This window comes from Microtus ochrogaster, assembly GCF_000317375.1.
Source record: "Microtus ochrogaster isolate Prairie Vole_2 chromosome 14 unlocalized genomic scaffold, MicOch1.0 chr14_random_1, whole genome shotgun sequence".
Lineage (NCBI taxonomy): Eukaryota > Metazoa > Chordata > Mammalia > Rodentia > Cricetidae > Microtus > Microtus ochrogaster.
In genome coordinates, this window is record NW_004949096.1 from 29,021,195 (window position 1) to 29,048,601 (window position 27,407).

A 27,407-nucleotide genomic window follows, 5' to 3' on the forward strand; every position below is an offset into this window, starting at 1 on the left:
AAAACCCAAAAAACAAAAAAACAAATAGGATCTTTAAACAACCAGCTCAGAATAAACAAATGGATCATCAATCAATCTAAGGGAGGTTTGAGAAAGCTCTGGAGAGAAATCACCAACAACCCACCTGAGGAAATAACTCCAAGTGGCTTGGACTGACTGGGTCATTGTCAGTGCCTTGCTTCTACCCAGGTACACCTATTGTGTGAAGTGGATTATCACCCCAGAGTCCCACACTGGGTACAATAACTGTCCGGGCAAAAGTGCAGCTCTCACCTCACATAGAGTAAGAGTTTAATTTGGAGCCAAATGTGAGTGATCATTGTCAAGGAACTCATATTTGGGTTATCCCCAATTTCTTTTCCAACATGAAATAGTTTCATCAAGTTTTTATAGTGACAGGACAAAGAAAGCTGTAAATCAAGACATTTTTCAAATCCATTGGTGGAAACATCAGAGAGGAAGGTGACAGCCAAGTGGAAGAACCTCAGCTGTAGATCTCAGATGCTGTCTGACAACAGTCTTAGCCCTTTGATTGATGGAAAACAGGCCTTTGTTAAGTGAATACATTCTAAAAGATTTTTATCTGGATATTAACTCTGGTTTTATCTAGTAGTCACAGGATGTCAGGTACAACACAGAGGTAGGCAAGGCATGGCTGTTTAGTGGGCTGATGGGGAACCTCCTTCAGCCAATGGCCTTTTGGAGGTTGGACCAGTTTGGGGCATGACTTTTGGGTACCCAGTGAAAGCCATTGGCCTGCCCAGCTCTACCTTCTCTTCTTCCCACACTCTACACCTTGAGGTTGGACGCCCATTGCTGTTCTGTGAGTTTTCCCCTTTAATAAAGAAAAAAAAAAACTTTAGAATACTCTTTTCTGAGTCACCTTGGGATTATTTGAATCATGCACCCCCTTTATGCGTTTAGCTTTAGTGGGCTAGAGTTCCCAAGGTAATCTTGAAACAGGCTCTGGACCTGAAACATTCCACCTTCATCATTGAAGTACTGATCAGTCAACCAGCCTTTGTGGACTCAGTTTCTTTCTAGAAGGTCTTGTTCACCGGGGTAAAAAGGAAATCTGAATATAGTAAAGCGTAATGGAAGTCCTGTGGAGGATAGTAACCCACTGATCGCATGCTGTGGTGACTTCGTTCTGTGTTTTCCTTTTGATTCTGAGATAGGTTTTCATGTAGCCCAGGTTAGCCTGGAACTCCCTATGTAGCCAAGGCTGGCTTTTAATCCTCCAGTTCTACCTCCCACCTCCTGCTGTGGATTATTATTTTAACTCTGTAAAGATGTGTGCCTGGTTATGCTGTGTTTGTTTAATTCTGTAAAGAAGTGTTGCTGTTTCAGCTTGTCTGCCTGCTGAACGGCCAATAACTAGGCAGTAGAGGGATATGCAGGCCGGATGAGAAGAGAGAAAAGAAGAGAGGAGAGAATGGGGGAGAAAGAGAGGGGAATGCCTGGGGCCAGTCAACTGCCAGCCCGCTAGACACAGAACAAGCAGTAAAAGCAGGACATGCAGAATGAAAGAAAGGTAAAAAGCACCAAGCAAAACGCAGATGAAGAGGAACAGATTAAGTTATAAGAACTAGTGGAACAAGCATAAGATAAGGCCAAGCAATCATAACTAATATTAAGTCTCTGTGCCATGAGCTGAGATCTGGTTGGTGGCTCAAAAGAGAGTCTGCTGCAGCTTCCAAGTACTAAGATTGTGGGTTTTTTGTGTCACTGCTCCTGGCTTATGCAATGATGAGCTGGAACCCAGGGCCTCCTGCTAGGATCATGCTAGGCACGCACTCTTGTCAATCCAGCTCTAGCGTCCCTCCACATCCTGATGTCATGTCCCAAGGCCTTCTGGGAAGGAAGATGATGAGTTCAGCAACTGATTGGTTTCATCTCCCCAAAGCATGGTGTTCTATTTCATTTCTCCATCTTTTTTTTTTACTGCTTAATCTGTATCTATATCCCTTTTAATAAAGTATGTGACAAAGATTTCTGTCTCTTAAACCTCTCTGACTTAAACCTCAAAGGGAAAAACAGGCAGCATTCTTACAACTTAAACAGGTGTTAAGGACAAAGTGATTGAATTATAATCCCTGGTCATAGAAGTAAATTTTGGTCCTTTTTTTTTCCCTTTCACACACATGATATTTCCCTGACATCTGTGCAATACAAATATATCTAGAAAGTGTGAAATGAAAAATCTGTTCCACCAAATACATAAAAGAGACCCCAAACGAAGCCTCTATGATGGTGTTCATCATCATGGGCACAGATGGTGTCCTCCTCTGGCTCACCCCTCCCTCCCCTCCCTGCAGGCTTAAGTTTCATCCACTGTATTCATCCAAAAATATCACATGCGAATAGATAACACCAGCAGAGCCCATCTGCACACTATATTTTTATTTTTCTGTCCTTCATGTGCATCCAATTTTGGGTGGATAAATCAAGGAAAGTATGGCTTCTGGTCCTACAATGCTCAGATTGAATACATATTGTTGCCATAGGAATTTAGTGACCTGGAAGTCAAGAGGTCATGAAAGCATTTCATCAATAACCATGGCTTTATCATCCTCTTACACTGATCGCTTGTCATTTTCCCCTCCAGTGCCTATGCGATAGCCACTTACTAATAGCCCCAAGGATGTGCATTATGGAACAGGATCTATAAAATCATCAATATGCTGTTCTGTTTTCTAAAATATCCAAAAGAGGCTTTAAGACACGCATGCCTGGAATTTATCCATCAGGTGGAGTTGGAAGCCTGTGGAAACACAAGAATGCTACCACACCCTTGAAGACTCCAACAGTCTTCCCACTGTGTGCACAGCAGCCTAGTCTGGAAAAGTGATGCTTACAAGTAAACCTCATAGAACAGACGTGGGCAAGGCAAGTAGGAAGTCATGGGACTCGGACTCACCGCTTGGTGTAGCCCGTTCCTGGGTGGTATTGTTAACCCTCACGCGTGTTTTTAAGATGGGGAAAATTAGAGAAACCAAAAAGGGAAAGTGTCGGGTGAATCTCGGGGAACACATGACCACAGATCACTCAGAAATCACCCTTGATGATGACGAAAACAGAGGCTTGTCTGTCAGCTCCTGAAATTCTAAACATTCCCAAACTGCACATCTTTTCAACACCCGCACTCTAGGAACAACAAACACCAGGGATCTCCCTTCTCTAACACAATGCGTTTAATTTTAAAATTAGAAAAGAATCACTATGAGTCTCCACAGAGAATAGGATTGACAGAAAGCTCAATAAGATTACTGGAAAATTTGCATTGCACCCAAGTGTCCTTAAGTTACTGTACACAAAAATAAGACACGTACATTTAAAATGATAATTGGATTATCTATTGCTTTTCACCCTCCGAGTTGCTCAGTGGAGTAAAACAAATACAAACAAACAGAATCAGGGTCTCAAAGTGACCTGTAGCATTGTCTGGTTAAACTTCCTACTTTTAAAGAAGAAAGTAAGTCACAGAGGGGACAAATGACTGGAAAGAAGCTACTCAGAGATGCAGTGCAGGAAGGGCACAGAGGACTGGGTCTCTTGGCTTCTTAAGGTGGTTTGCCCTGGTCGAAAGAAGAGGGGAGCCTCAACGTCTAAACGGCACACCTGTCCATTCCAGAATCTGTCTGTAAGAAGTCTAAGGAAGCTAGGCCAGGAAATATGTTTGCCTCTAACTGCTAGGTCATTTCAGAAATACAGTGTATGGTGGTTAAATGTGATTTGCACAAATATGGGTCAGGTCTTTTCCTAGACACATCAGGCATCGTTGCGAGCACTCAAGTAGACTCTACACTTGAGGAAGCAGCAGCAGCAGTTCCTGGTTCTGCTTACGTACAAAGTTAGAGGACAGAGAACTTGGGCCAAACAGTTTTCTTTCAAAGCTGAGACAGAACAAAAGCAGCGGCCAGATAAATTTTTGTCAAAACAGACAAATACGGATCACTCAAGTAAAAGCATTAAATAACTCAACCCTACAGCATTTTAATGTCCTCTCCACATAGTTTTGCTTGTTCTCTTGAGACGAGTAAAGCCTCCCTGGGAGGCATCTGCCGAAAGGCCTGGATTTGAGTCCTTGCTTACCATTCCCATTAAGCATCTTACATAACCTCTCCGATTCTTCCAACTGACTCATGAAGCAGAAAATACCCACCTACCTCCTGCCTATACCATTACAGAGCATCTCCATGACCTGAAATCCATTCAGTAAACGTTCCTCACTACAGATCACGGACCAGGCAAAGCGTGAGGTGCTGCAGAGATGAGTGGCTAGCTGACAGTGCCCTTGTTTTGAAGAAGCTCAGAGGAACATGTAAGCTAGGAGGCTGTGGTACCTTCACAGCTCAGATACCCGCAGCATGATCAGTGCTAACTCAGCTGTGTGGATGAAATGGCTATGGGCAAACGGTCAACTATGCCTGGCAGGTACCGTTCTTCCAGGATGCTATTTTGATTGTAACTCTTAAGGAAATTAGTGCTCAAATGTGGTATTCTGTGTAGTTAAGTCAATGGTTGAATGCCTTACCGTGTCTAAGTTTTCATAATGACCGACACAAATGAAAACACTTTATTTGCCTGTTTAGAACTGTCATTTGCCTCACCCTTTATCAAAACAGCAGCAAATGTTGGCGTGTATTATGAACAATACCAAGTACTACCAGAGAAAGTAAACCCGGTGCTATTACCAATTACTGCGCAGGACAAAGCACGAGTCTACACTCTTTCATTAGAAACAAGCCAACAGAAATCAGTGGTTGGAAAGTTAATTCTCAGTTATCAAACATGAGGTTGTAATGCATGATTAAGTCTTAAAATGAGAGAGCGTGTTACACAACACACTCAACATTCTTCCCTGTTCCCCAGCTCCACTCCCCTGTGAAACCTCTTTCTCTAGTGGACCAAAATGGCTCTGTTTTAACTCATTAGTTGATTTAATTTATGGAAAAAGTGCAGACACTGGAGTTCAGTTTTTAAGGTGTAAAAATAAGGTTTGTAACAAACCCATAAGCAGCTCCTCACTACAAGTTTGCTCCCATTGTTTGGGCTATAACTATTTGTCTTTCCTAGCTGGGTAACTCTCTTGTCCCCTTGATCACTTATCAAAGAGTGCTGGAACTAGAGGGAACTCTAGAATTAACTGGACAAACTCACTTTACACTTACGGAATGAAACTAAGAGTTTTCTTCTAATGATTATATTTTCCCTTTAAGCATTTCTTCATTAATCATCCTATCTAAACCATGGGCGGCAGAGCATCAATAGGCCTACCCCTGGAAGCCAAAGTGTGAAAGGGATGAGCCTCCGAATGATGCTATATCCACAAATAACAGCCGCTGCAGACCTTCTGCCTGATCTTCCGCATGGTAAGCTGTTCCGGCTCAGGATGTGGCCTCCTGAACCACGTCAATAATGTCACAATCTGAATAAATTTAGGCAATTGTCTTAATAAAAACCCATCCCCCACAAGAAGAGACTGCACTGGACTGGGATCCTGGTGTGGGGTCTGTCAGAACGTGGCTTATTAAAGGAAATACTCCAGACCTCAACTTGCCTGTTGGTCTAGGAATTAAAATAGTTCTTCATTTCACCAGTGACACATTCGAGAGGAGGTAGCAAGCAGGGGACTCAGGCAACAGGGGATTCTGCCACAACCTACACACACACACACACACACACACACACACACACACACACACACACACATTTATATTAGGATAGGCATGTAGACTGTAATCCCTTCTTAGTGGAAAACACATTTTCAAAATGAATCCCCAAGCTAGAGTGAATTACCGTGATAGCCACAGCCGGAGGGAGTCCCACTTTGGAGAAATGCAGATCTGGCCGCCTGCTTGAGAAGCCTTGGAACACCACACCGCCGGGGTCTTTTAAAAGGTGGCTTTTCAGGTAGGGTACCTACCCTCCTAAATGGCCTTTTTAAATTCCAGAGAAAAAAGAAGCCACCCCTTATCTTTGAACTATGCTCTTCTTCCTATATCCACTTCTGCTGAATACAGCATAGTTATCTTTTCAAAGAAAGAAGGAAAACAAGGGAGACTCGCACCACTGCAGATCCCAGAAGAAGTAGCCCCAAACTACAGCAACGTCAAAAAATAGCTTCAGCAGCTAGGAAAAATCCCCGCATGCTATCTGCTGTTAGCTCAATGCAGACTGAGGCTAGCCGTGCCCGGAACCACAGCAAGCTGGGGCATCTCTGCAGCCTGTGTCCCTGCCAGCTCTCCCCCCACCCCCATGCGCTGAATTTGGCAGAGAAGTTACCCTGCCCAGCCTCTGTGCACAAGATGAACAGACCACACATCCACGTTCCCCAGATTAGTTCAGAGCCTGGGAAAGTGAGGCTTCGGGGCTGTCAGAAAGCCCTGAGAGGGAGGATGGAGGGCTACTTTGAGCTCTAGGATTTTGCTGCATTGTCATGGCCTGGTAAACTATGGAGAATGTGTCGGATCTCCAGCCAAAAAAATAAAATAAAATAAAATGGACCGGATGCGGTTTTCCCAGCGCCCCTGCCTACCCCCCACCCCCGCCCCTCTTCCCGCCTATGTGCAGGTAGCAGTAGGGTGGGCGAAATGACCAGCTGCTCTCGCTGAAATTCAGGTGGCAGGCCCAGCTGAGAGGCACAGCCAGCCAGGGATAGGGAGTCGCCTGGGGAACACCCACACCGCGCATCTTCCCAGCCAGTCACCACCCAGGGGACTGCACCTGGCCACCGGCTGCAGGAGCCCTTGAGTAAGCTCAAGAGAGTTCGAGCGGAGACCACGGGATACAATTGTCTAAAAGCCCATCCCAAGCGTTGGTTCATAAGGAGTGGGTGTGGGCTGGGAAAGGGGATTACGTAGGTCTCTCCGCCCCCTCCCCTGGCATCTCCTAGCCACTGGGAGGGCGCCCAGGGGCGGAGGAGGCGCTGCGAACCCGTTTGGGGGCTTCTTTGTTTCTCTCCGGGGCCCTCACGAGGGCCCGCACAGCCTGCAGTACCCAAGCTTTGGGATGCCATCCCAGCCTGGGCGGCGACCCACCCCAAGCCAACAATTGAACCTCGCGGGAGTAAAGAGAGGGTGGGTAGAAGGGTGGATCCTAGCTGTAGGAGGGAGGGCGCTGCAGGGGCTTCACGGGGGTAAGGAAGCCTCCTGAGAAAGGGGGAAGGGGAAGCGGTGGTTTGAGCGTAGTGTCTGCTTACCTTGGCAGCCTCCGACTGGACACAGATCATGCTCCGGTCAGCACGCGGGTTAGAACTGGGGGTCGCACGTGGCTTGCATAGGTGCCAAGCATTGGGGACCTGGTTTGCGAGTCCTGGGCGATCAGCGTCTTTCGGCTTGCTCTGCCTGCCTGGAATCCAGAGCCGGTAGCTGTCAGAGCCTCCGGAGCAGCTCGCGGCTGGTAAACCTGTGCGAACCAGGAAGGGGGGCGGGGGGAGCTTCTGGGTCAGAGGCGTGTGGTGTTGCGACTCAAGCAAGGACTCCCGGTGCGTGGCAACGCAGCACACTTTATTGCTTTAGTCTCCCTCCTGCATCCCCTCCCTTCCTGCCTGCTGCTCTGTGGGAACCAGACTTCAGAACCAACCAGGAGCCAGGCTTGTTCTCTGTAGCTCTGCTCCGCCCTGGAGCTTCACGCACCTCCTCCTCGCCCCCATAGTAAATATATATTGATTCTTGTTACCACCGGCCCCATCCTTCCAACACCCAGCACGAGCGTGGAGCTTACCCTGCACCAGACACGGCTCACCAGTCCCTTTGTGCGTATGCAAATAGTGTGTTCTGAAACGGTGCAGTACAAACCTAGGTAGGTACACCGTGACAGGTGTTCTTACCTCAATTTTAAACACCATTCTTGTCCAGCTCACAGATTTATTTCAGAGCATCCTCCAGTATTTTCACAAATACCCTAAACAACATTGTTATCACAAACACAAAGGTTGAAAATCGCCCCGGGTATCTATTGTTGGCAAGCTTAGCTTTCCAAACATGCTCAGTATTAAATTGTGCACGTTGTCAATACTAAAGCCGGAAGGAGGAAAAATTTAAACCTTTCTTTAACCAGTCAACCAAGATACAAAAGAAAGTGAAATGCTAGTCACTGATTGCCAACTTCTCTACATAAACGAATTCAGGAGCATTTGGTCTACTTTGGGCTTGCATGTGTTCACATAAAGTGCTAAGTCTCTGAGCCCATAATCACCCCAAATCCATGATTTTATGCTCTTCACAATGCTTATTTATTTATTCCCATTTTCAAGCCCAGCATCCCCTAGGCACCCCAGTTTTCACATCCTTCAAAGTATCTTTTTTTCTCTCTCTCACCCCGGCAAGACCTCTATCTCTATAACTTTTACTGAAGAGCTGACCACACACATCTCCAACCCATTTATAACAAGGTGGCTGGCTTCTCGGTGATGGCCTTTTTTCATTGACCGGTCTCTTGTCACCGATTACACTCTAACAGTAGGAACTTTCCAGAAGAGTAAATCAGGACCAAGTGAAGGCACCCTTACCATCCTCCCCTTCTCCTGGGAGCACCTCCCTTCCCTCCTATCTGTTCTCTTGAGGTGCTTTGCCCGTTCTCAATAGATAATTCTCTTTGTCTTCAAAGACTGCAATCTTTCCCACTAGATGAGTTCAAGGCTGACCATTTTTTCAAACCCTATTTAGAAGCCACACAGAACCTTGAGCATACAGTTAACCAGATTTTATAGTTGAATTAATATAGAACTTCTATATGAAGAAAACCTCCAAAGATAGACTTGGTTGAGCTGCAACAATAAACACCACAATCAATCAAACTATAATACCAACCAGAAACTTGGGGGAACAAAAGGTAAATTGATAGAAGTCTCTTGTATAAAGCAGTATTGAAGGGTTCTAACAACACACAATACCAATGAACTGCAACAAAGGATAATTATTCTTCTCAATAAATTACTAAGATGCTCAATTTGATTTTCAGTGTTGCGGCATCAGTTTGGCTCAGAGATTTTTTTTTTCTCTATTGTGTCATGAGGATGACTTGACAAGTCAGCATCTCTCAGGCTGCTGCCATGCAACAATCCTGAGGATGCTTTATTTTCCTCTAGGCATTTTCTGCTGATCTGCTTATTTTTCTACTAAAAGATATCAAAGTTTCACATCTTCTGTAATTTTAGAATTTTTAATTAATTAAAATATAATTAGATCATTCACCCCTCTTCGCTCCAATCCCCTCATTTACAACCCTCCACTTCCTTTAAAATTCACAAAGTCTTATTCTTTAATTATTATGATACACAAACATAAACACACACACACACATATATATATTTAATAAGTTGCGGAGTCTGTTTAGTGTTACACGAGTGTGTATTTTTTAGGGTTGACCACTTGGGATTGAATAACCATTTAAGGGCTGATCCCAGGAGAGGACTAATCTGCCCTCTCTCCGCAGTTTTTAATTGCCTGTAGCTCTTCATTTGGGGTTGGAGCCCTGCCCAATGTCCCCCGCCTCTGTTAGCATGTCAATCAGTGCTGTCATTCTTCAGGTCTTATTTAAGCAGCCACATTGTCGGGAGATCATACCTCCTGCATTTCTTGAACAAATCACTTTGCTCCTTACAGTTTCTTTCTAACAGGGATTATACTCCAATGAGATTTTTCATGTTTTAAAACAGTCACAGGAGTTCATGAATAAAAGTACTGATGGCTTCTCCTAAGTGAGGGGTAACATCGTTTGAAAGCGCCAGACAATGTATCAGATTTGGAGGGGAGATTATTTTTCTCCTGGTTTCTCACAGTATCTTTTTATTGTCTTACTATTTAGATGGTAAAGTTCAGCCTGCAGCTTTTACATACTACGCCAAAACATCCACCCTGAGTCTGGAGAAGCTCTCCCTGAGCATAGCTGATGACTGGGAGGTCCATATCAGATGATGGGCAGGTGCCCTGGTGATGAGGGTGGGAGCCTTTGGACACTCACCCTCCTGCCTCCCGTGAGATCTATGCTGCCATCCAATTGGCTTCCTGGAAAAAATGATATTTTGCTTTTATCAAGTATACTGATTGCCAATAGATTTTAGATTTAAAGATTTCAGGTTTGGTGGCCCCTCCTGTAATCACAGTACTCAGGAAGCTGAGGCAGAAGGATTGTGAGTTCAAGCAGCAGAACTGCCGAACCAATCTCCAAATCAATGACAGAGCCTGCTCCTCTCAGGGTCGCCCTCCACCACAGCAATGCAGGCATAGTGCCCTCTCCTGCAGACGCCCTCTCCTGCATGGTCAGGGCTGCGGAAAGCTCTCCCTAGACAGTGACTCGGGAGCTCAAGGGTTGGTGTCCCTTTCTTGCTTCTTAGACTCAAAAGTACCAAGTCAATCTTCAAATTCAGATGCACTCCTTTTAATTATATTTTACTAAATACTCTCTCCTAATCAAAGAATATTCATAACATGAATAAGCTATAATTAGTAATAATGAAATAAATACCCATGTTCCACAGGTGAACTTCAAAAATAGAACACAGGACTGGGACTATCATAACACAAGTAAGAGGCACTTGTTTTAGACACAGTCAATAATCAAAATAAGGAATATCTTAATGCATGTCTTTAAAAATCAAAATGAATGTAGTGATGAGGCAAGCAGGCCTGCTTTCCTCTGCCCAGCTCCCGGGCACCTGGCTAGCTTATGCCCCGAAATAACAACACACAAACTGGCTTTCCACTGTAAGCAGACTGGTGACCACATTTGTAGTGATGAGGCGAGCAGGCCTGCTTTTCGTCCTGCCCGGATCCCGCACAGCTAGCTTTACACCCAAAATAACAACACACAAACTGTATTCTTTTAAACACTGCCTGGCCCATTAGCTCTAGCCTCTTACTGGCTAATTCTCACATTTTGGTTAACCCATTTCTCTTAATATGTATAGCACCACGAGGTGGTGGCTTACCAGGAAGATTCTAGCGTATGTCCATCTTGGGCCAGAGCTTCATCGCGACTGCCTCCCTGCCTTCTTCCTCCCAGCATTCTGTTCTGTCTACTCCACCTATCTAAATCCTGCCCTATCAAAAAGCCAAGGCAGCCGGTTGTGGTGGTGCACGCCGGTAGGATTTGCTGAAGGAGGCAGAGGCAGAAGGATCACGAGTTCGAGGCCAGCCAAAAAAAAAAAAGCCAAGGCAGTTTCCTCATTAACCAATGAGAGTAACACATAGACAGATGACCCTCCTCCATCAAATGAATACAAAAAACCCAGGCTAAGCAAAAGATTTTAAATAAAGAAGCTCAGTGTTACTGACTTCCTTTTGCAGTGAGTTCCAATATGTCTTGGCACGGTCTTGAATATTGTAACATAGCATTGCATTCCAATGCTTCTGGCTCTGAAGACCCCAAGACTCCCTGCTGTCTGCTTCAACAGCTACTGGGGAGTACTCCGTTCCTCAGCATATGAGCCTCCCACCACATTTCTTCCATGTAGCCACCCGCAGCTGCTACCATTCTGCCTTCTCTTTCCTTAACCACAGCACCCCCCCCCACTGCTTCCACCTGTACAGCTTATCATCCTACTACCTGACACCCCAGCCCCCAAGTACCCACTGGCAGCAAGTTTGCCCTTCTCGGAAGCGCTGCCCCACAGATAATTGCACCCTACTTTACATTCTCAGGGATGTGCCTTAGTGCTAAGGACGACTGTGTATTTCCCTACTGGAGTGTATATTCCTTAAGATCATGTGCTGTTGCTCTCATATCTGGTATAGCACTATGGCAGTTTAATGAAAAGTGCCCCCTATAAACTTGTATGTTTGAACACTTTGAACATCGGTGGCACTGTTCGGGGAGGTCATGGAACTTTTTGGAGGTGCATCGTTGCTGAAAGTGTGTCATTGAGGGTGGGCTGTGCTCAGTTATAGCCTCACTCCAGTTCCTGTTTGGCTGCTCTACGTCCTGTGTGCTGTTGAGCACTCAGCCACCTGCTCCAGCACCTGCTGCCACTCCCTCGCTGTTATGAACTCTCCCTGTGGAATGTAAGCCAAAATAAATTCTTCTGTAAGTTGCTTTTGGTCATGGTGTTTTACTGCAGCTCCCCTCTTCATTTGCTTCCTGGTCATGAGGTAGATGTTTTTGCTTTGCCACAAGTTTCTCCCACGCCACAAGTTAGCACCCAACGGAGCTAATTGATATGGGCAGGGGCCTCTAAAATGTGAGCCAAAATAACCCTTTTTGTCTACATAAGTTAATTATCTCATTTATTTTGTTGTAGTCATGGACAGTTGATTGACATCATGAGTGAATGGTCATTCAACCCAGCCTAACCCCAAAGTGATGTAAATTCAGGCCTTTCCTAACCCCTTGCTGAGTGCTTAAGACACCCTGAAAGCGTTTTAAATGCATTATGTGAGTTAACTTGTTTAATCAACCCAACAACAGACTGTCTATCGTCATACCAGTTTTACACGAGAGAAGACTGGCTCGTAGGAAGAAAGGACAAGGTAACTCAGCTAAAGTTACACACTCATAGCCATTAGTGGCCAACCTAGACTTTGAACCTGGACAGCCAGCCTTCAGAAACTGCTCTTCTTTATTCTCCTTCAAGAGTAGTGATACCTTGGGCATTTTCTTAGAGGGACAGGAAGACAGGTTGATAGTTCCAGTAGCTGAGACAGGTTTCCTTCATGTTACATTAACAAAATTCATAAACCTAATCATACTCTTTCTTTCTTTGTCTGTATGTGGGGAGTGGGTATATGTGTGTATGCATGTTCCTGTGTGTGATGGGGGTATGCACATGTACACATTTACCCTAGCACACATAGAAGAGGACAACCTGGGGTGCTGGTCCTTGCCTTCCACCATATTTGAGGCAGGGGCTTTTTGTTGTTTGCTGCTGCAGGGGCTGACAACCTGGTCTGTTTTAGGGGTTTGCCTGTCTGTATTCCCACCTCTCCCTGGATGCACCGACATGCTACTGCACCTCGTTACATGGAAGCTCAGATCCTCAAACTCATGTCAACTGCTTTGCTGCCAATTCATCTCTCCTGCCCAATGCCCCCTATTCCAGCTGTCTCTTTCCACCCTTTCCCGAGACTCCTAAACTTGAATCTGTGAAGCTGGTCACTTAGGAATAGGCACTGCTGCAAGTTCAGACAAGCCTCTCCTCAGTCAGACTTCAGATGGGGAGGGCGACATGATGGATAAAAAACCAGGAGGAAACCCAGCAAGCAATTCCCTTCCCCAGCTACTATCATTCTCACTTAGTAAGCCTTGAGGCTGAGTCTAGACATAATGTCCTAGGACTTGACACCAGCCTGGCTCAGTATCCATTTCCAGCTTCTGTCTAGATGCTGATGTGGTGTGGCTAAACAAATAACCTACTAGGGTACACATTGTATAGTAGGCTTGGTCTCAGTGTGTGTCAGAGGCAGGAGGTGTCTAGGTCCCAAGAAGGGAGGGATTTCCCTGACTGAAAATTTTGCTGAGTGGCATTTTCTAGCCAGTTGGACTGAAAGCTGATTCCAGAACATTCTAGAAAAGATACTCTAATATTAAGTGACATTCTGATATTCTAACATTTTATAAAGTAAAAATCATGCTCTCTAAAACATATGGAATATGCCCCCAGAATTCCCATGGCTTGGATTCCAGCTAGCTCTTCAAATACTGTTTTCTGTGTATCCGGTGACCACTGCTTCAGTGGCCTACTTCTCTCTCCTAGTCCATAACCCACTTATCTGGGTTCTTGTGTTCACCTGTTTCAGATACTCTCATGTCTTGACAACACAAGTTCTTAATGTCAAGTAGAACTGCCCAGCTGGGTCCTTCTCTGCCTCTCAGTCCGTCCGCACACTGGCCCCTCTGCTTTCATGCTCACCATCTCACTTCACGTCTATTTTTAGTTTTCCTGGCTTAAGCGTCTTCAGGCCACTGAAACACAACCCTCATTCTCTTTCTCTCCCTCTGGCAAGCATGCTGCTGGTAGGAGCCCCCAGGTAGAAACCGCTTCGAAATCCTTTAGTGTTAGTGCCTCTCCTTCAGGAACACCTATGGCTCCGGGATCACAGCTCGACTCTTTAAGCTGCTCATAAGCCAGCCAGCTTTCTGATAGGATTTAAACTTTGAAGTGAGTGTGACCATTTTTTCTCTCAGTTGAAAGGATTGCTTCAACTTCTGTGTTGTAATTGCTTCCTTTCCTTGAAGGGAGCTGAATCTTGTTCTCTTTAAAAACGTCATCCTTCCAAAGTTGCCTGCCATGCCGACCGTCATTAGTGCGACTGTGGCCCCGAGGACAGGGGCTGAGCCTAGATCCCCAGGACCTGGACCCAGGTCCCCAGGGCCTGAGCCTCACCCAGCCCAAGGAAAGACCACCGAGGCTGGGGGTGGACACCCAAGTGGCATCTATTCAGCCATCATCAGCCGCAATTTCCCAATTATTGGAGTGAAAGAGAAGACGTTTGAGCAGCTCCACAAGAAGTGCCTGGAGAAGAAAGTTCTCTATCTGGATCCCGAGTTCCCGCCAGACGAGACCTCTCTCTTTTACAGCCAGAAGTTCCCCATCCAGTTCGTCTGGAAGAGACCTCCGGTGAGTAGTCTGCTGGCTTTGTAGCCGGCTGGAGTTTGCCCTCAGAGAAGTCCTCCCACTCAGCACCTCCCCACACAGCTGTGCACATGGGCACAGGGGGAAGGATCCTGGCAGGGGCCTGCTGGGCTCTGGCTGCAAGAGTAGAAAGGGGAAGACAGGGTCGAGTCCAAGAGAGGGCAGGCCGGGCTGCTTCTCTCTCGCTGTCTCTCTTTCTGCTTTTCATGAAAGTAATCAGATCCCTGATTCATCACTAAAATGACCATCTTTTCCCCAGAACTGGTTCCAGAATGTCCAGAGATACCTTCTCTGCCTAAATATATTGAGACTGCTTCCGTTTCTCAAGCTAAAATCATGAGATGTTGTCCTTCAGTTTGCCAGTGGCTGTGGATCTCTGAGACACAGAAGCCAGGCAAAGAGGAGCAAGGCAAAGATGACCTTTTCGAGCACAGAATCCTGGACTTAGAAGAATTTTTGTCTGTTTACCTCACTGCACAGATTAGGATGTCAAGGCCCAGCATAAAATAGACCCAGCACATGACAGGGCCTGGGTGAAACCCTACTCGCTAGCCTTAGGCTTTCTCTTACAGGGATCCACCAGGGGAAAATTACGTTCCCCTGGCTCCCTTCTCTGATCATGCTTCCAGTGTGTCTCTTGGTTTCGATACAAGAAACATTTCAGTCACAAAATAATCCGGAGCTGTGCATAGAGCTCACTCGGTGGTGGAGATCCGCTTAGCATGTCTGAGGCCCCTGTTCGTCCCTGACACTGCTAAAAAATGGATGGATGGATAGATAGATAGATAGATAGATAGATAGATAGATAGATGATAGATAGATAGATACGTAGAGAGATAGGTAGATAGATACGTAGATAGATGATAGGTATATGATAGGTAGGTAGATAGATAGATACATAGATAGCTAGATAATAGATACGTAGATACATGATAGATAGATAGATAGATTTGTAGATAGATACATAGATATGTAGATAGATAGATAGATAGATAGATAGATAGATAGATAGATAGATAGATGATAGATAGACAATGGAGAGAAAAGGTAATCACAGAGAAAAAGAAATGCTCATTGTGCATCTACTAGCTTCACATACTGGGCAAGTCACTATTACGAGTAAGAAACAAAACAATACCATCCTGAAGCCTGCAGTCTCGAGGGAATGGACATTCAGTTAGAGTGATGTCAAGACTGTGTCCAGAGTGGACAGGAACAAGGAGAGCAGGCTATATCTGGGGAGAGAAACCTTCCATGAAGAAGATGTGTTATGCTCATCCCGGGATTCGCTGGCCATGTTTCTCTCTGTTTACTAAACCAGAGCTGCCACCAGGCTCCTTTCCTTTCCCACTGCTCTTTGGTAAGGCCCATCATGGCTGTCATGACTGTCCTCCGCTTAGAAGAGAATACTGCAGTGGGCCAGGTGTAGCTCAGCACACACCCTGCACGTGTGAAGTCTCGGGTTCCATCCAAGTCATGGGGGGGGGCAACCCAGTGTATTTAGAATGCTACACCCCTTTGGCCCCTGCCACCTGTCTTAGCTGAGCCACAACCTCTGGGACTAGCTCACACTGGCCACTCACCTTCACCCTCCTCCCCAAAGCTTGACACTGCAGCTGAACCTATGCCTGCAGTGCCCTTCCAGGGTGCAGCTGATTGATCCCTCCTTTCTTTCCCTGCCTACCTGCTCAAGTACCACTTCCTTCAAGCTTTCTCGCCTCTCTTCTCCTGGTGCTGAGAGCAGGGTCTGTCCATGGTCATTTGTAGACCCGGCACATATACCAAGCACGGTAGTACACAAGTGATGATAGCGAATAAAAACCCACACCTAAGGGTCGGACCCAGGACAGCCCTGCTTCCCAAAGTAGGGGCCTCTAAAATCCTTCTCCAATACTGCTCAAAGAGCAAGGGGAGCAAAACCTACAAACACTGCTCTTACTGAAAGCACTGACGGCTTTGACCCTAAAAGCTAGGTTTGCACATATGAGAAGGGCCTATGATGCTCTGGGGATGACAGTGGTCCCTTGTAAGCACTGTCCTGTCAGTACATATGAACATGTATGCTCCCAGATATCTGGCTGTTTGATATCGGGCCCCTACCAACATCACTGACAACAAAGATCCTGACTTTTCAAACCTTCATTAAAATGCCTGCGCGTCCTCCCATGGTTAAAACACCTGTGCGTCCTCCCGTGGTCAAAACGCCTGTGCATCCTCTCGTGGTTAAAATGACTGTGTGTCCTCCCAGGCTTAATATCAGGTGTCGGGGACCAGCCTCAACAAAAATATGTCTCACCACGGTAGAGGCATGGGGATTTAGAAATATAGTAAAGAGTATGAAGGTGTGAATGAAAATAATAAACCAGAGAAATATGTAGGATAGTATTGAGAGGGAATTCCAGTGAGTGCTGAAATTTGCCCATGTTTAATTTCCAACTGCTTAAAATACCCCGACCCCAAAAATAGGAGTAAGAAAAAAAAAACTGCATTAACATGATACGAGGAAATGAACATACCAATTGAAGGTATCAGGCTACATCCATAGTTAAACATTCTCTTGCTAGAACAAAACAAGTTCTGCTCACATCCTAGACCAAAACATTCTGTAGGCAAACCACTCCCTGGGTGGAATCCAAAATTGTCTCCTTATAGGAACTGGAACTTAGTTGGCTCCTTAGACTCTTGTTTGAGGTAGGTACGATCTACTTCTCCATTCCTGGAGTACAAGGCCTGGCTATTAACCACAGCTGTTGGCAATGACCTTGAGCGAGCAGAACTCTCTGACCTAGGTGGGAGTTTTGTTTGAGGTGGAAGCACAATAACCTTGAAGGAAGTAGAGGTAAGTTCCAACTCTCTGACCTTTGGTCAGTGTGGACACAGGCTCACATTTTTGGACCTCCACAATCAGGGTATAGGGAGCTGGAGAAATGGCTCTTTTGGTTCCCAGCACCTGCAGGTGGTGGCTCACAACTGTATAGTTTCCCAGTTCCCAGGGATCTGATGCCACTTGTGATCTCTGCAGGCTCTAGCACACATGTGGTACATACACATATACTCAGACAAGCACACATATGTACATATAAAGGTAAAGATTAAGGAATATGCCCTTATATTAACATAAATTACAAAGTTGGAGTGGGTCATGGAAGTGTTATCCAAGTACTTCACTTTATATAATTATGGTCCAGAAAGTACAAAGGCTTATGTATGGGACACAAATTAACTGGAATTAGAAAACTGAAAGGACCCCAGGATTTTCTGAACTGCAAAGCATTCTTGGAAACATCTGCTCTCCCATGCACTCCTTGGACATGGTAACCTCTGTCAGGCCTGAAGAGTAGGGACCGTGCCCTGTGAGGAAACACACTAGATGAGGGCTCTACTTTGCTGGCATATCCCCTTCCCCCTGCTATTAGTGTTATGACCCCATTCCCAGCTGTGCTTTTCCCAGTGTATACCCTTCACTCCTTGGTCTGGCTAGTTCCCCAGCTGCCGACACCTGGCCCTGAGGGAAACTGCCAGTCAGAAGCCCCCAGTACCTCCCTTCAGTTGACTATAGTACTATAACCGGAAATCTCTTGAATAAGGGTGATGTTGAAGTGGCTTTCCCAAACTGTCATTCGCCATCACCCATATTTCACCCAAGCTGAGATCTTCATGCTAGCACTTGCTTGATCTCAGTGTCTCCCACCTGACATCCCCAGCTGGCGGCTGTCCCTTTCTCCTTGCTGCCTGCCAGCATGAGCCCAGCTGCCTTGGCGAGATTTTGCACTCTGTGTGACCTGGCCTTCTTACCTCTTCGAAGATCTTCACTATCCAGTCAGAAGTAACTGGTCCCCAGTCCTAAGGCAATTACTCCAGGAATGCAAACAGCAGCAAAAGTATAAAACAACAGCTCTGTGTGTCGGGAGGCTTGTTCCTGATAGAGAATTCTGTCTGATTCTTTGCACATCTTTGGCGAATATACTTCCTCCCTGAATCCTTAACCTGGGAGAAACTTTCTATGGGGAGGAAAAAGCGAAGGAAGGGAAGGAGGGAGAGAGAGAGAGAGAGAAAAAGAGAGAGAGAGAGAGAGTGTGTGTGTATATTCCCATGACTACGGATACTTGCAGCGGCCAAAAGAGGGCAACTGGAACTGGACTTTTAGGCTGATATTGGTGCTGGGAACAGAACTCGGATCCTTTACAAAAGTAGTATGTTCTCTTTAACCTAAGAGTCATCTCTCCAGCCTGCTTTATAATATATAAAGAGTTCTTGACTCAGGTATGTTGGTACCTACCAGTGGTCCTAGCTACGGAGGAAGCTGAGGCAGGAGGATAGCTGACACCATCAAGTTTAAGGTCAGCCTGGGCAATATGAGAACCATGTCACTTAAAGATAAAAACAAATTAGCAATAATAAAATAGAGTGCTTCGCCTATAGGGTTGAACATGATTATTTTTGTTTGTTTGTTTGTTTGTTTGGTTGGTTGGTTAGTTTTTCAGGACAGAGTTTCTCTGTTTAGCTCTGGCTGTTCTGAAAACATCTTCACTCTGTAGACTCAGAGATCCACCTGCCTCTGCCTCCTGAGGGCTGGGATTAAAGGCATGCACCAACATGATTGTTTTCTTTTTTTTTTTTTTTTTTGAGAAAAGGAAAAAAAAACAAGTTTCCACCTCCTCCCAGCCTCCCATTTCCCTCCCCCAACATGATTGTTTTCTAGGGAGAAAAAGAAAAAGAAAAGATATGCTGGTTGATATAAAACAAAAATGCAAGCTAGAATGACGTGGGAGGTGAACAGAAAAGCCTGGAGTGCGTGCACACACACACACACATACACACACACACACACACACACACACACACACACACACAGAGCTCCTGGCGTTCCCTATGACCTAACCCTTGCTGAAGCTGTGAAATACCCGAGACAAGTAACCTTTAGGAAAGGGCACACTTGCACTGCACCTTGACTTGAAGTGGCAACGCTGAGCCAACATGCTCAGAAGCTGATGTATAAAGCACGGGACTGTGGAGAGAGAAAAGCAAAAGGAAGGAAAATGGACTCACTGAACCCTGGGTGGGGGAGAATGAGGAGGCCCTGCTGCTCAGAGGCTGGGAATTGAAGATGTATTTCAGTCTCCAAGGATGCCCTGAGGCCTCTAGCACTGGGGAAGTATTCTGGTTGCTCCACCAGGCCTGGAGCCCGGCACGAAAACTCCTAATAAACACTCCACGTATTAGGAACTTTTTCTAACGCAAGCTCTCTACCGATGCAAAATCCCAATCAAGCCAAATCAAAACAAGCCAAATTAAAAAATATCCAGGTTTAATAGGATTCCTGAGCTTTCAGGTTGCCCCGAGGGGGAACCAGGAACTGGAAGGTCTAGACACCCCCCCACCCCCTACCACCAGGAGGAATGAAAAAGGAGCAGTGTTCCTCTTTTGAGAGTTCACTTAAGTACCCTGTGGGAGTGGTCCTGACCCCTCCCTGGCATGCTCGGATTTGAAGTCCAGACCAATACAACTCTCAGGCCTGGGGGGCTAGGATAGATGCGAGGGACTGGGGTCTATGCTCCCAACTTAACACCGTGTATATCCAGGAGCAAAATGTTGAAGAACCGCTTTCAACAGTCTGAGGTAGTTAGCTTTCCTCCTGACATGAAGATTCTGAAGGGCGAAGGATCTCTCTAATGTAGCCTTGACTGGACTGGAACTCATTGTGTAGACCAGACTATCCTCAAATCATAAAGGTCTACCTGCTGTAGTCACTGCCAGCTCCCACATAATGACACGGAGATTTCTTATTAAGTATGATGCTTAGGCTTAGTCCCAACCAGTTCTTATGACAAATTAACCCATTTATAATAATCTTCCACCTCTGCTCAGTACCATGTGTTCCATTTCCACCATGTCTGACTGGCGAATCCCACCTCTCTTGTACCCAGTGTTCCTACCTCTGCCCAGAAGTCCTGCCTACCTATTGGCTGTTCAGCTCTTTATTAAACCAATCAGAAGGTGCCTTGGCAGAGACACATCTTCACAGTGTACAAAAAGATTGTCCCACAATAGCCTGCCTCTGTCTACCAAATGCTGGGATTAAAGATGTACCCCCACATCCAGCCATAAATGATTTTACTAAATCCATACCACCACCATTTATTTTTGTTTTATGTGTATGGGTGTTTTGTCTGCATGTATGTGTGCACAGTGCTCTTGGAGACCAAAGGAATGTATCAGACATTTGCTGTCACCAAGTAGATTCTAAGAACTAAACCTGGGTCCTCTGCAAGAACATGACGCTCTTCACCTCTGACCCATCTTTCCAGCCATCTTTTTCTTTTCCGAAGTTCACTGATTCTACTTGGTGCCATCTGTATGTGCATAGATATAGAACCATCTACTGGAGCCTGGGTAGTCTTTTGGAGACTATATCCAAGAGAAAACTTAGCCTCCTTTCTCCAGCAGCCATCAGTTGATAATAGTTTCTCAGTCAGGGTGGTATTTCATGAGCCCCTCCCCGAACCATGCTGGAACTCTTGGCTGGTTTGATCATCTGCAGGTCTATGGTGTGCAGTCATATATTTGTTAAACTTCACTGTCATGCCTAGCAAATGGTTTGGCTACAGACACCCGCTTCTTCTGTCTCTTACAATCTTTCCACCTCCTCTTCTGCAATGATCTCTGAACTTTGAGGGGAGGGCTATGATATAGATGTTCCATTCAGAGCTAGGCACTCCACAGTCTCATTCTCTGAACATTGACCAAGTTGTGTCATATTCTGCAAAAAGAGTTTCTCTGTTGAGAGATGAGAGATGCACTAGCCTATGGGTATAAGAAAATAGAGAGCAATTTAACTAGGGCCCTAGGTAGTATGACCTAACCAGGCATGGGATTTGGGCTCATTTAACAATACCAGGCATTAGTTCTATCTTGTGGAATAGGTTTTAAATCCAACCAGAAAGTGTTTGGTGACTCCCATAACATTTGTGCCACTATTGCACCAGTGAGGCTATCTTGCCAAGACAGTCATTGTAGTTCATAGAGTTCATGGCTGTGTAACTCTTAATACTTTTTTCCCCCAGTAATGTAAACAGCACTGTAAAAGCTACCCAGTAGAGATGAAGCTTTCTGAATGCTACCAGCTTGAGTCTCCGTGTCCTATGACTGATATGTGCAGTGTGTTCAATGATCAGGTCTTACCATCAAGTTCTAGAGGGTAAGCAAGAGTAATAACTATAGCTTATAATGTTTAGGGGAATCTATGGTCCTCAGTAACCAACAACATGATAAGAGATAACCCATATCTGGCATTGGGCTTTGTATTTGATTGCCTACATTGCCTGAGGGAGACATTGTCTCCGTCCTCCATTATGGGGTAACTCCATTTGAACTTTTTTTATATGTGTGTCTATTTTAGCATGTTTCTACAGTAGTAGGTTTCCATGAGGCACTTTCAAAGTCTTTAGTGTTAGGTAACCCTCTTCAGATGTCCCTCCTTATCCTACCCTCCCATATCCCAGCCCATTTAAGAAAAAGCAATTTTTAATTAAGAATAATTTACAAATATTACAGTATCCTGATGACAAAATCATGTTTTCAAACTTCAGTGGACTTAAGAGTCTCCTAATAAACTGATTTAAAATGCAGAGAACGGGAGCTGGGGAAAAGCTGGGTGGGTGAAGTAAGGTACAGTCCTGAGCACCTGAGTTGTATCCCCAGGACCCATGTGAAAAACCAGGTATGGTAGGGTGTATTCCTGAATCCCTATGCCGGAGACACAGAGACAGGTGGGTTTATGGCGTTCACATTCTAGCCTAGCCAGTGAGCCCCAGGTTCAGAGAGAGGCCCTTTGTTTCTGGTGGTCAGGGTCTGGGCTGGGCGTTTCCAGGGTCTTGGCCTATTAACCAAAGAATTGTAAAGAAGGGCTCACATAGATTTACAGAAAAGCAAGATAACTATATTCTAAGGGAAGCAGCGGAAGATTGTAGGGGGTTATAATGTCAAGAGAGTATCAAGGGCCCGATTTAGGTTTGGAGCTTCCTTTTATGAAACTGAAGATAAGGAGGAGTTGATTGGTATGGGGTGTGGTCTGGGCAGTTCTTTATTTTCCCTACTGTGTGTATCCCTTCCCATAATGCACCTGGCATTGCTCATACACACACCCAACTGTGCAAAGGTATAAGGTAGCAGGTTACTGTCCCTGAAAAGTTATTAGAAGACTCAGGTTCTGTACAACTGAGCATGTACCCAAAAACCAGCTCAGGCCAGATCAGCCTTTCTATTCTTTGATACATTAGCTAGGAACTGCCTTATTTCAGGAGAGCGGCAAGTTGGAGCAGGTAGCACACCATTGTCATCTCTGCATCAAGGTCAAGCTGACCACAGAGTCTGAGAAAAGTCCATGCCACATGGGGAGACCCTCTCTCCAGGGAATAAAGAAATCACTTGTGTAAGAATAGATATCGGGTCCCTGGACCTGGAACATTTAGTTGTGCTGAACACTTGATATTAGGCTGTTTCCATAACCATTTAGTTAGATGCTCCTCAATTTAGGGACCATAGGCCCAATATGCTGTGGCCTCCCTGTGTACAGGTGGGGCCTCACCTATGTCTGTCCACCTACCCCTTTAAGCCCTGGATTAGGTAGAGAACAGGCCAATAAGGGCCTGACCCGAATGAAAATTTGTAAAATAATGCTTCATTAGTTGCAACAGAAGGTTCTTGAACCCATGAAGATCTCCATTTTTAGCACTGTCTATCTCTCAATATTTGTGGGCTTTATTTTTGTTGACTGATTCTGTTCAACATTTGTAAATTATAATTGTTGATGCCTGATAAATGATAGAGTAAGAAATACTTCCTTATTTTGCTTAATTCACCCCTCGTTGGCACTTGGAAAAGCTCACTATTTAAAATTGGTTACTGCCCCCACTCACCCCTCATCAAAAAAAGAAAAAAGACAAGAAAGAAAATAAAGGACATTGCCTGTTTGGTTGTTACCAGGGGTGGAAAAAGGGCTATTGTTCAAAGATGGAAGAGTGTACAGCCTGACGCAGGGTGGGCTCTGGGGGTTCTGAGGGTGCTAGGTACATTGTTTGGAGAGAGGTGTGTGTGTAAAGTACTAGCAGGTGAAGGAATCTGGCTGCCAAATGCATCACTACAGGTATGGGGGGGTGTATAAACCAAACTAAATGAGAATTCCAAACTACACTGTTTCCTATGCTATGAGCACCACGCTGTCTCAAAAAGCAAGATGGACAGAACCTGAGTAACAAAACATCTGGCCTTCACTTGAACGCACACACACCACACACTCACTCACACTCAAACTCATTACAGAGAGAGAATAAAAAATACACAGAGAGAATAATAAATAAATGCAGAGACGCAGCCCATACCTTAACTCAGTGATATTTGAATCCTGAGACTAGGCCTTAATAACCTGAATTTTTTTTACTCGTTTTTAAATTTTGTTCTGTTTTTACTCGTTTGGTCTCCTTTTGCTACAGTCTTGCTCTGTAATTAATGCTGGCCTGGAACGCTCCTTGCTGCCCAGGCGGGCCTGTAACTCAAAGAAATCCTCCTGCCTAAACTTCTCAAGCACTGAGGTTGTACTATCACGCCCCCTGGGAAGTGGCATTTACACTGGTGTCGCATTTGAAAGTGGATGCCAGAAGTCTGAAGCATACACATAGAGACGTGCAGGGCAGGTGAAGGCTGCAGAGGTCAGCGAGCTTCTGGGAGGACTGAACACCCTTCTAGCGTGCAGCCTGCCCGCCCTACCTTCCCACCTTCTGCAGCTCTCTGTGCACACAGAGCGAAAGTGCAGGAAAGCCAAGCGTTCCCAGCCACAGTTCCCTAGCACACGTAGACTGGAGGTAGCTCAGTAGGTAAAGCGCTCGCTTAGTATGCATGAGGTCCTGGGTTTGATCCCAGACACCACACAAACCAGCAGAGACAGGAGGATGAGAAATTAAAGGTCATCCTAAGCTACACAGTAAGATTGAGGCCAGCCTGGACTACATGAAACACCATCTCTCAATCAAAATGAAACGTAAAACAAAACAGAAACGGAAAGACCTGCAACCCACACTTCCCGATGCAGAGGTGCTACATAGGGCACTGGGTGTGTTGTGTTCGCCCTGGGTCAACTGGAATAGGGTCTTTTGCTCTGAGGTCTATACACTTGTCCTCATCGTCCTCATAGATCAGAGCCCCTAACAGAGCAGTCAAGGTCTGCAGGGGGTGGGGCAGGGACATCGGGAGAATGAGGCTTCATTACCCTCAGACAAAGGCCGATCTCTCCTATGCATTCAGCAGCCTGTATAGGATTAGTGTATACAGCATGTTTAGACTATATCCCATTGATGGCCAGTGGCAAAGGCATGAATGCCTTTTGCTGAGGCAGGGGGAGCTCTCGCAAACTATATTTTCTCTTTTTAAAGCAAGAGTCCCAGCAAGGCTGTTCGAGGTGCCCTAAAGGTCTACAAACCATTGTTGTTTGTTCCCCCATCCGTTTCTGCCTTGCTCTCTCCACTCCCTGGCTCCCTCTCTGACTTGCATATGTTGCCCCTAGACCACGGGCTCAGGGGCCTCTAGCCAAAGCTGCTGACTCTGACCACGGCCTTTCTCATTTGCATCAAGCTGCTGAGGGCAGAGGAGCTATATAGGCTCCGGGCCATTCACCAGAGGATTAGGCCTGGGCTGAGGGTGCAGCAGAAGAGAGGCCGCAGGGAAGGCCCAGGGCACTGCTGGTCATCATGCCCTACCTGCTGCCGGGATTCTTCTGCGACAGGGTAATCCGGGAAAGGGACAGGAGGAATGGAGAGGGTACCGTCTCTCAGCCTCTCAAGTTCGAGGGGCAGGATTTTGTTGTTCTCAAACAACGGTGCCTGGCTCAGAAGCGCCTCTTTGAAGATCGTGTCTTCCCGGCAGGTGTGCAGGCCCTTGGTTCACATGAGCTGAGCCAGAAAGCCAAGATGAAGGCCATCACGTGGAAGAGGCCTAAGGTAGGGATAAAGGGGGCATGGGATCTGCAGAGAGCTGTTGGGAAATGGAGTGAAGTGGCCAGTGGTCAGAACCTGAGGCCATGGATTTACCCCAACTCTGAGCAAAGTAGGTCATGAGGGTTCCACATCCCCAAACACCCAACTTCTTCCACTAGAGACCAAAGATGTTATTTTCTGTTCCTGAGCCTGACGATGAGGACCCTTAGATTCCTAAGCTTATAAATATTTGGAGAGTGCTAATACATAGACTTAATTCTCCGTAGATTATAAGGTGAGAATCAGTTAACTCAGCTCTTCCTGAGAGCAGGGGTTTGGGGAGGGGAGAACAGAGTAGAGAAGCTAGCAGAAGCTTGAAGTTTCAGGGCCCACAGAAGGGGCCAACAGTAAAGAAACGGGAGGCTGAGAAAGAGCCTTAGCCTTCAAGCCCAAGCTGGCTCATTAGCATGACGTCAAGTCTGTTTAAACAGGAAGGTCCCCACTGACTAGCTGGGCTCCTTCCTGGATGAAACAATTAGCCCAGGCTGCCCTATGGAGGGACCTCCTAGGAGCCCTTGCACGTCAGCAGGAGTAGGTCAAAGTGCTCAGAAGCGTGGGGGACAAAGCACGTCTTCAAGAAGGTGTGAAAGATGCCGGGCGGTGGTGGCGCACGCCTTTAATCCCAGCACTCGGGAGGCAGAGGCAGGCGGATCTCTGTGAGTTCGAGACCAGCCTGGTCTACAAGAGCTAGTTCCAGGACAGGCTCCAAAACCACAGAGAAACCCTGTCTCGAAAAACCAAAAAAAAAAAAAAAAAAAAGGTGTGAAAGAACCTGCTGCATTCTGAGCTGGCAAGGGGTGCGTGGGCAAACCCAGAGGAGCTGCAAGACAGGTTCATTAGCATATATGCAAATCTTGATTAGTTAAATTTCTTTTTTTTAACTTTAATTAAGCTTCTAATTTTACTTTTGGTGGTTTTCTAAAAAAAGATTTGTAAATTTTATTGTATTAATTAAGTGCATGCATGTGTCTGTGTGCATATATGCCCATCACACATGAACACAAGTGCCCACCATGTCAGGTGTCAGGTGCCCCTGGAGCTGGGGCTACAGGCAGGTGTAAGCCATCTGATGTGGGTGCTGGGAATCACACTCCGGTCCTCAGGGAGACCAGTACATGCTCTGAACCCCTGAGCTTTCTCTCCAGCCCTGACCTTCTAATGTTACAATTACTGGATGACATAACAGTTGTAAATTAGTTCAGGGTCCCATGTGTAGTCCCTCTGCCCACTGGTTTTACTGTGGTCAAGAGTGGTACAAAAATACTCAATGGAATAGTCTTGAAATAATTCAGAGGTTTTAAATAACCTCCATTATTGTATTTTAATTGTTCTGTTATATTGTAGTGTTACTCATCTCTCATTGTCTAATTTATGAGTTGAGCTATCCTCTGTGTACGGGAAGGAGTCTAATATATGTGGAGTGGTCATGGTTTCAGATTTCTGGGGGTCTTGGGATCTACCCCAAAGATGAGGGAGAATGGCTACACTCAGTCCAGTTTTCCTCACTGTATCATCATGGCGCGGTACATTTCCATCAATAACCAATAGCGACGTATTATTGAGAACAGCGTCCACACTTTCCTTAGGGTTTGTCCACTGTCTTTTTATGTTCCAAGGTTCCTCCCATATATGTCCACTTAGGTGTTGTGTCTCCCCAGCCTCCTGCTCAGGTTCTCTGGTGTCATTTCTCCCCAGCCTCCCTCTCAGGTTCTCTGGTGTCGTGTCTCCCCAGCCTCCCTCTCAGGTGCTCTGGTGTCGTGTCTCCCCAGCCTCCCCCTCAGGTGCTCTGGTGTCGTGTCTCCCCA

At 45.9% G+C, this 27,407-nt stretch overlaps 2 protein-coding genes across 5 annotated transcripts in view; both read left to right on the forward strand.

Annotated features, from left to right (window-relative positions):
• The window catches only part of Ganc (glucosidase alpha, neutral C), a 58,864-nt gene extending 48,067 nt beyond the window's left edge, over positions 1 to 10,797 (forward strand). Inside the window, exon 20 of the mRNA XM_026787859.1 lies at positions 9,814 to 10,797. Within this exon, the coding sequence (XP_026643660.1) occupies positions 9,814 to 9,923 (110 nt within the window). The 3' untranslated portion in view covers positions 9,924 to 10,797. The remainder of the gene's footprint in view (positions 1 to 9,813) is intronic.
• Positions 10,798 to 14,229: 3,432 nt separating this feature from the next.
• Capn3 (calpain 3) overlaps positions 14,230 to 27,407 on the forward strand; it is a 44,111-nt gene continuing 30,933 nt past the window's right edge. For 3 of the 4 annotated variants that reach the window (XM_005364304.2, XM_005364306.2, XM_005364307.2), the window contains exon 1: positions 14,230 to 14,560. In XM_005364304.2, coding sequence (XP_005364361.1) covers positions 14,231 to 14,560 — 330 coding nt within the window. In that variant the 5' untranslated portion in view covers position 14,230. Of the gene's footprint in view, positions 14,561 to 25,317; positions 25,567 to 27,407 lie in introns of those variants that run through there. The other variant, XM_005364308.2, reaches the window with a different exon arrangement.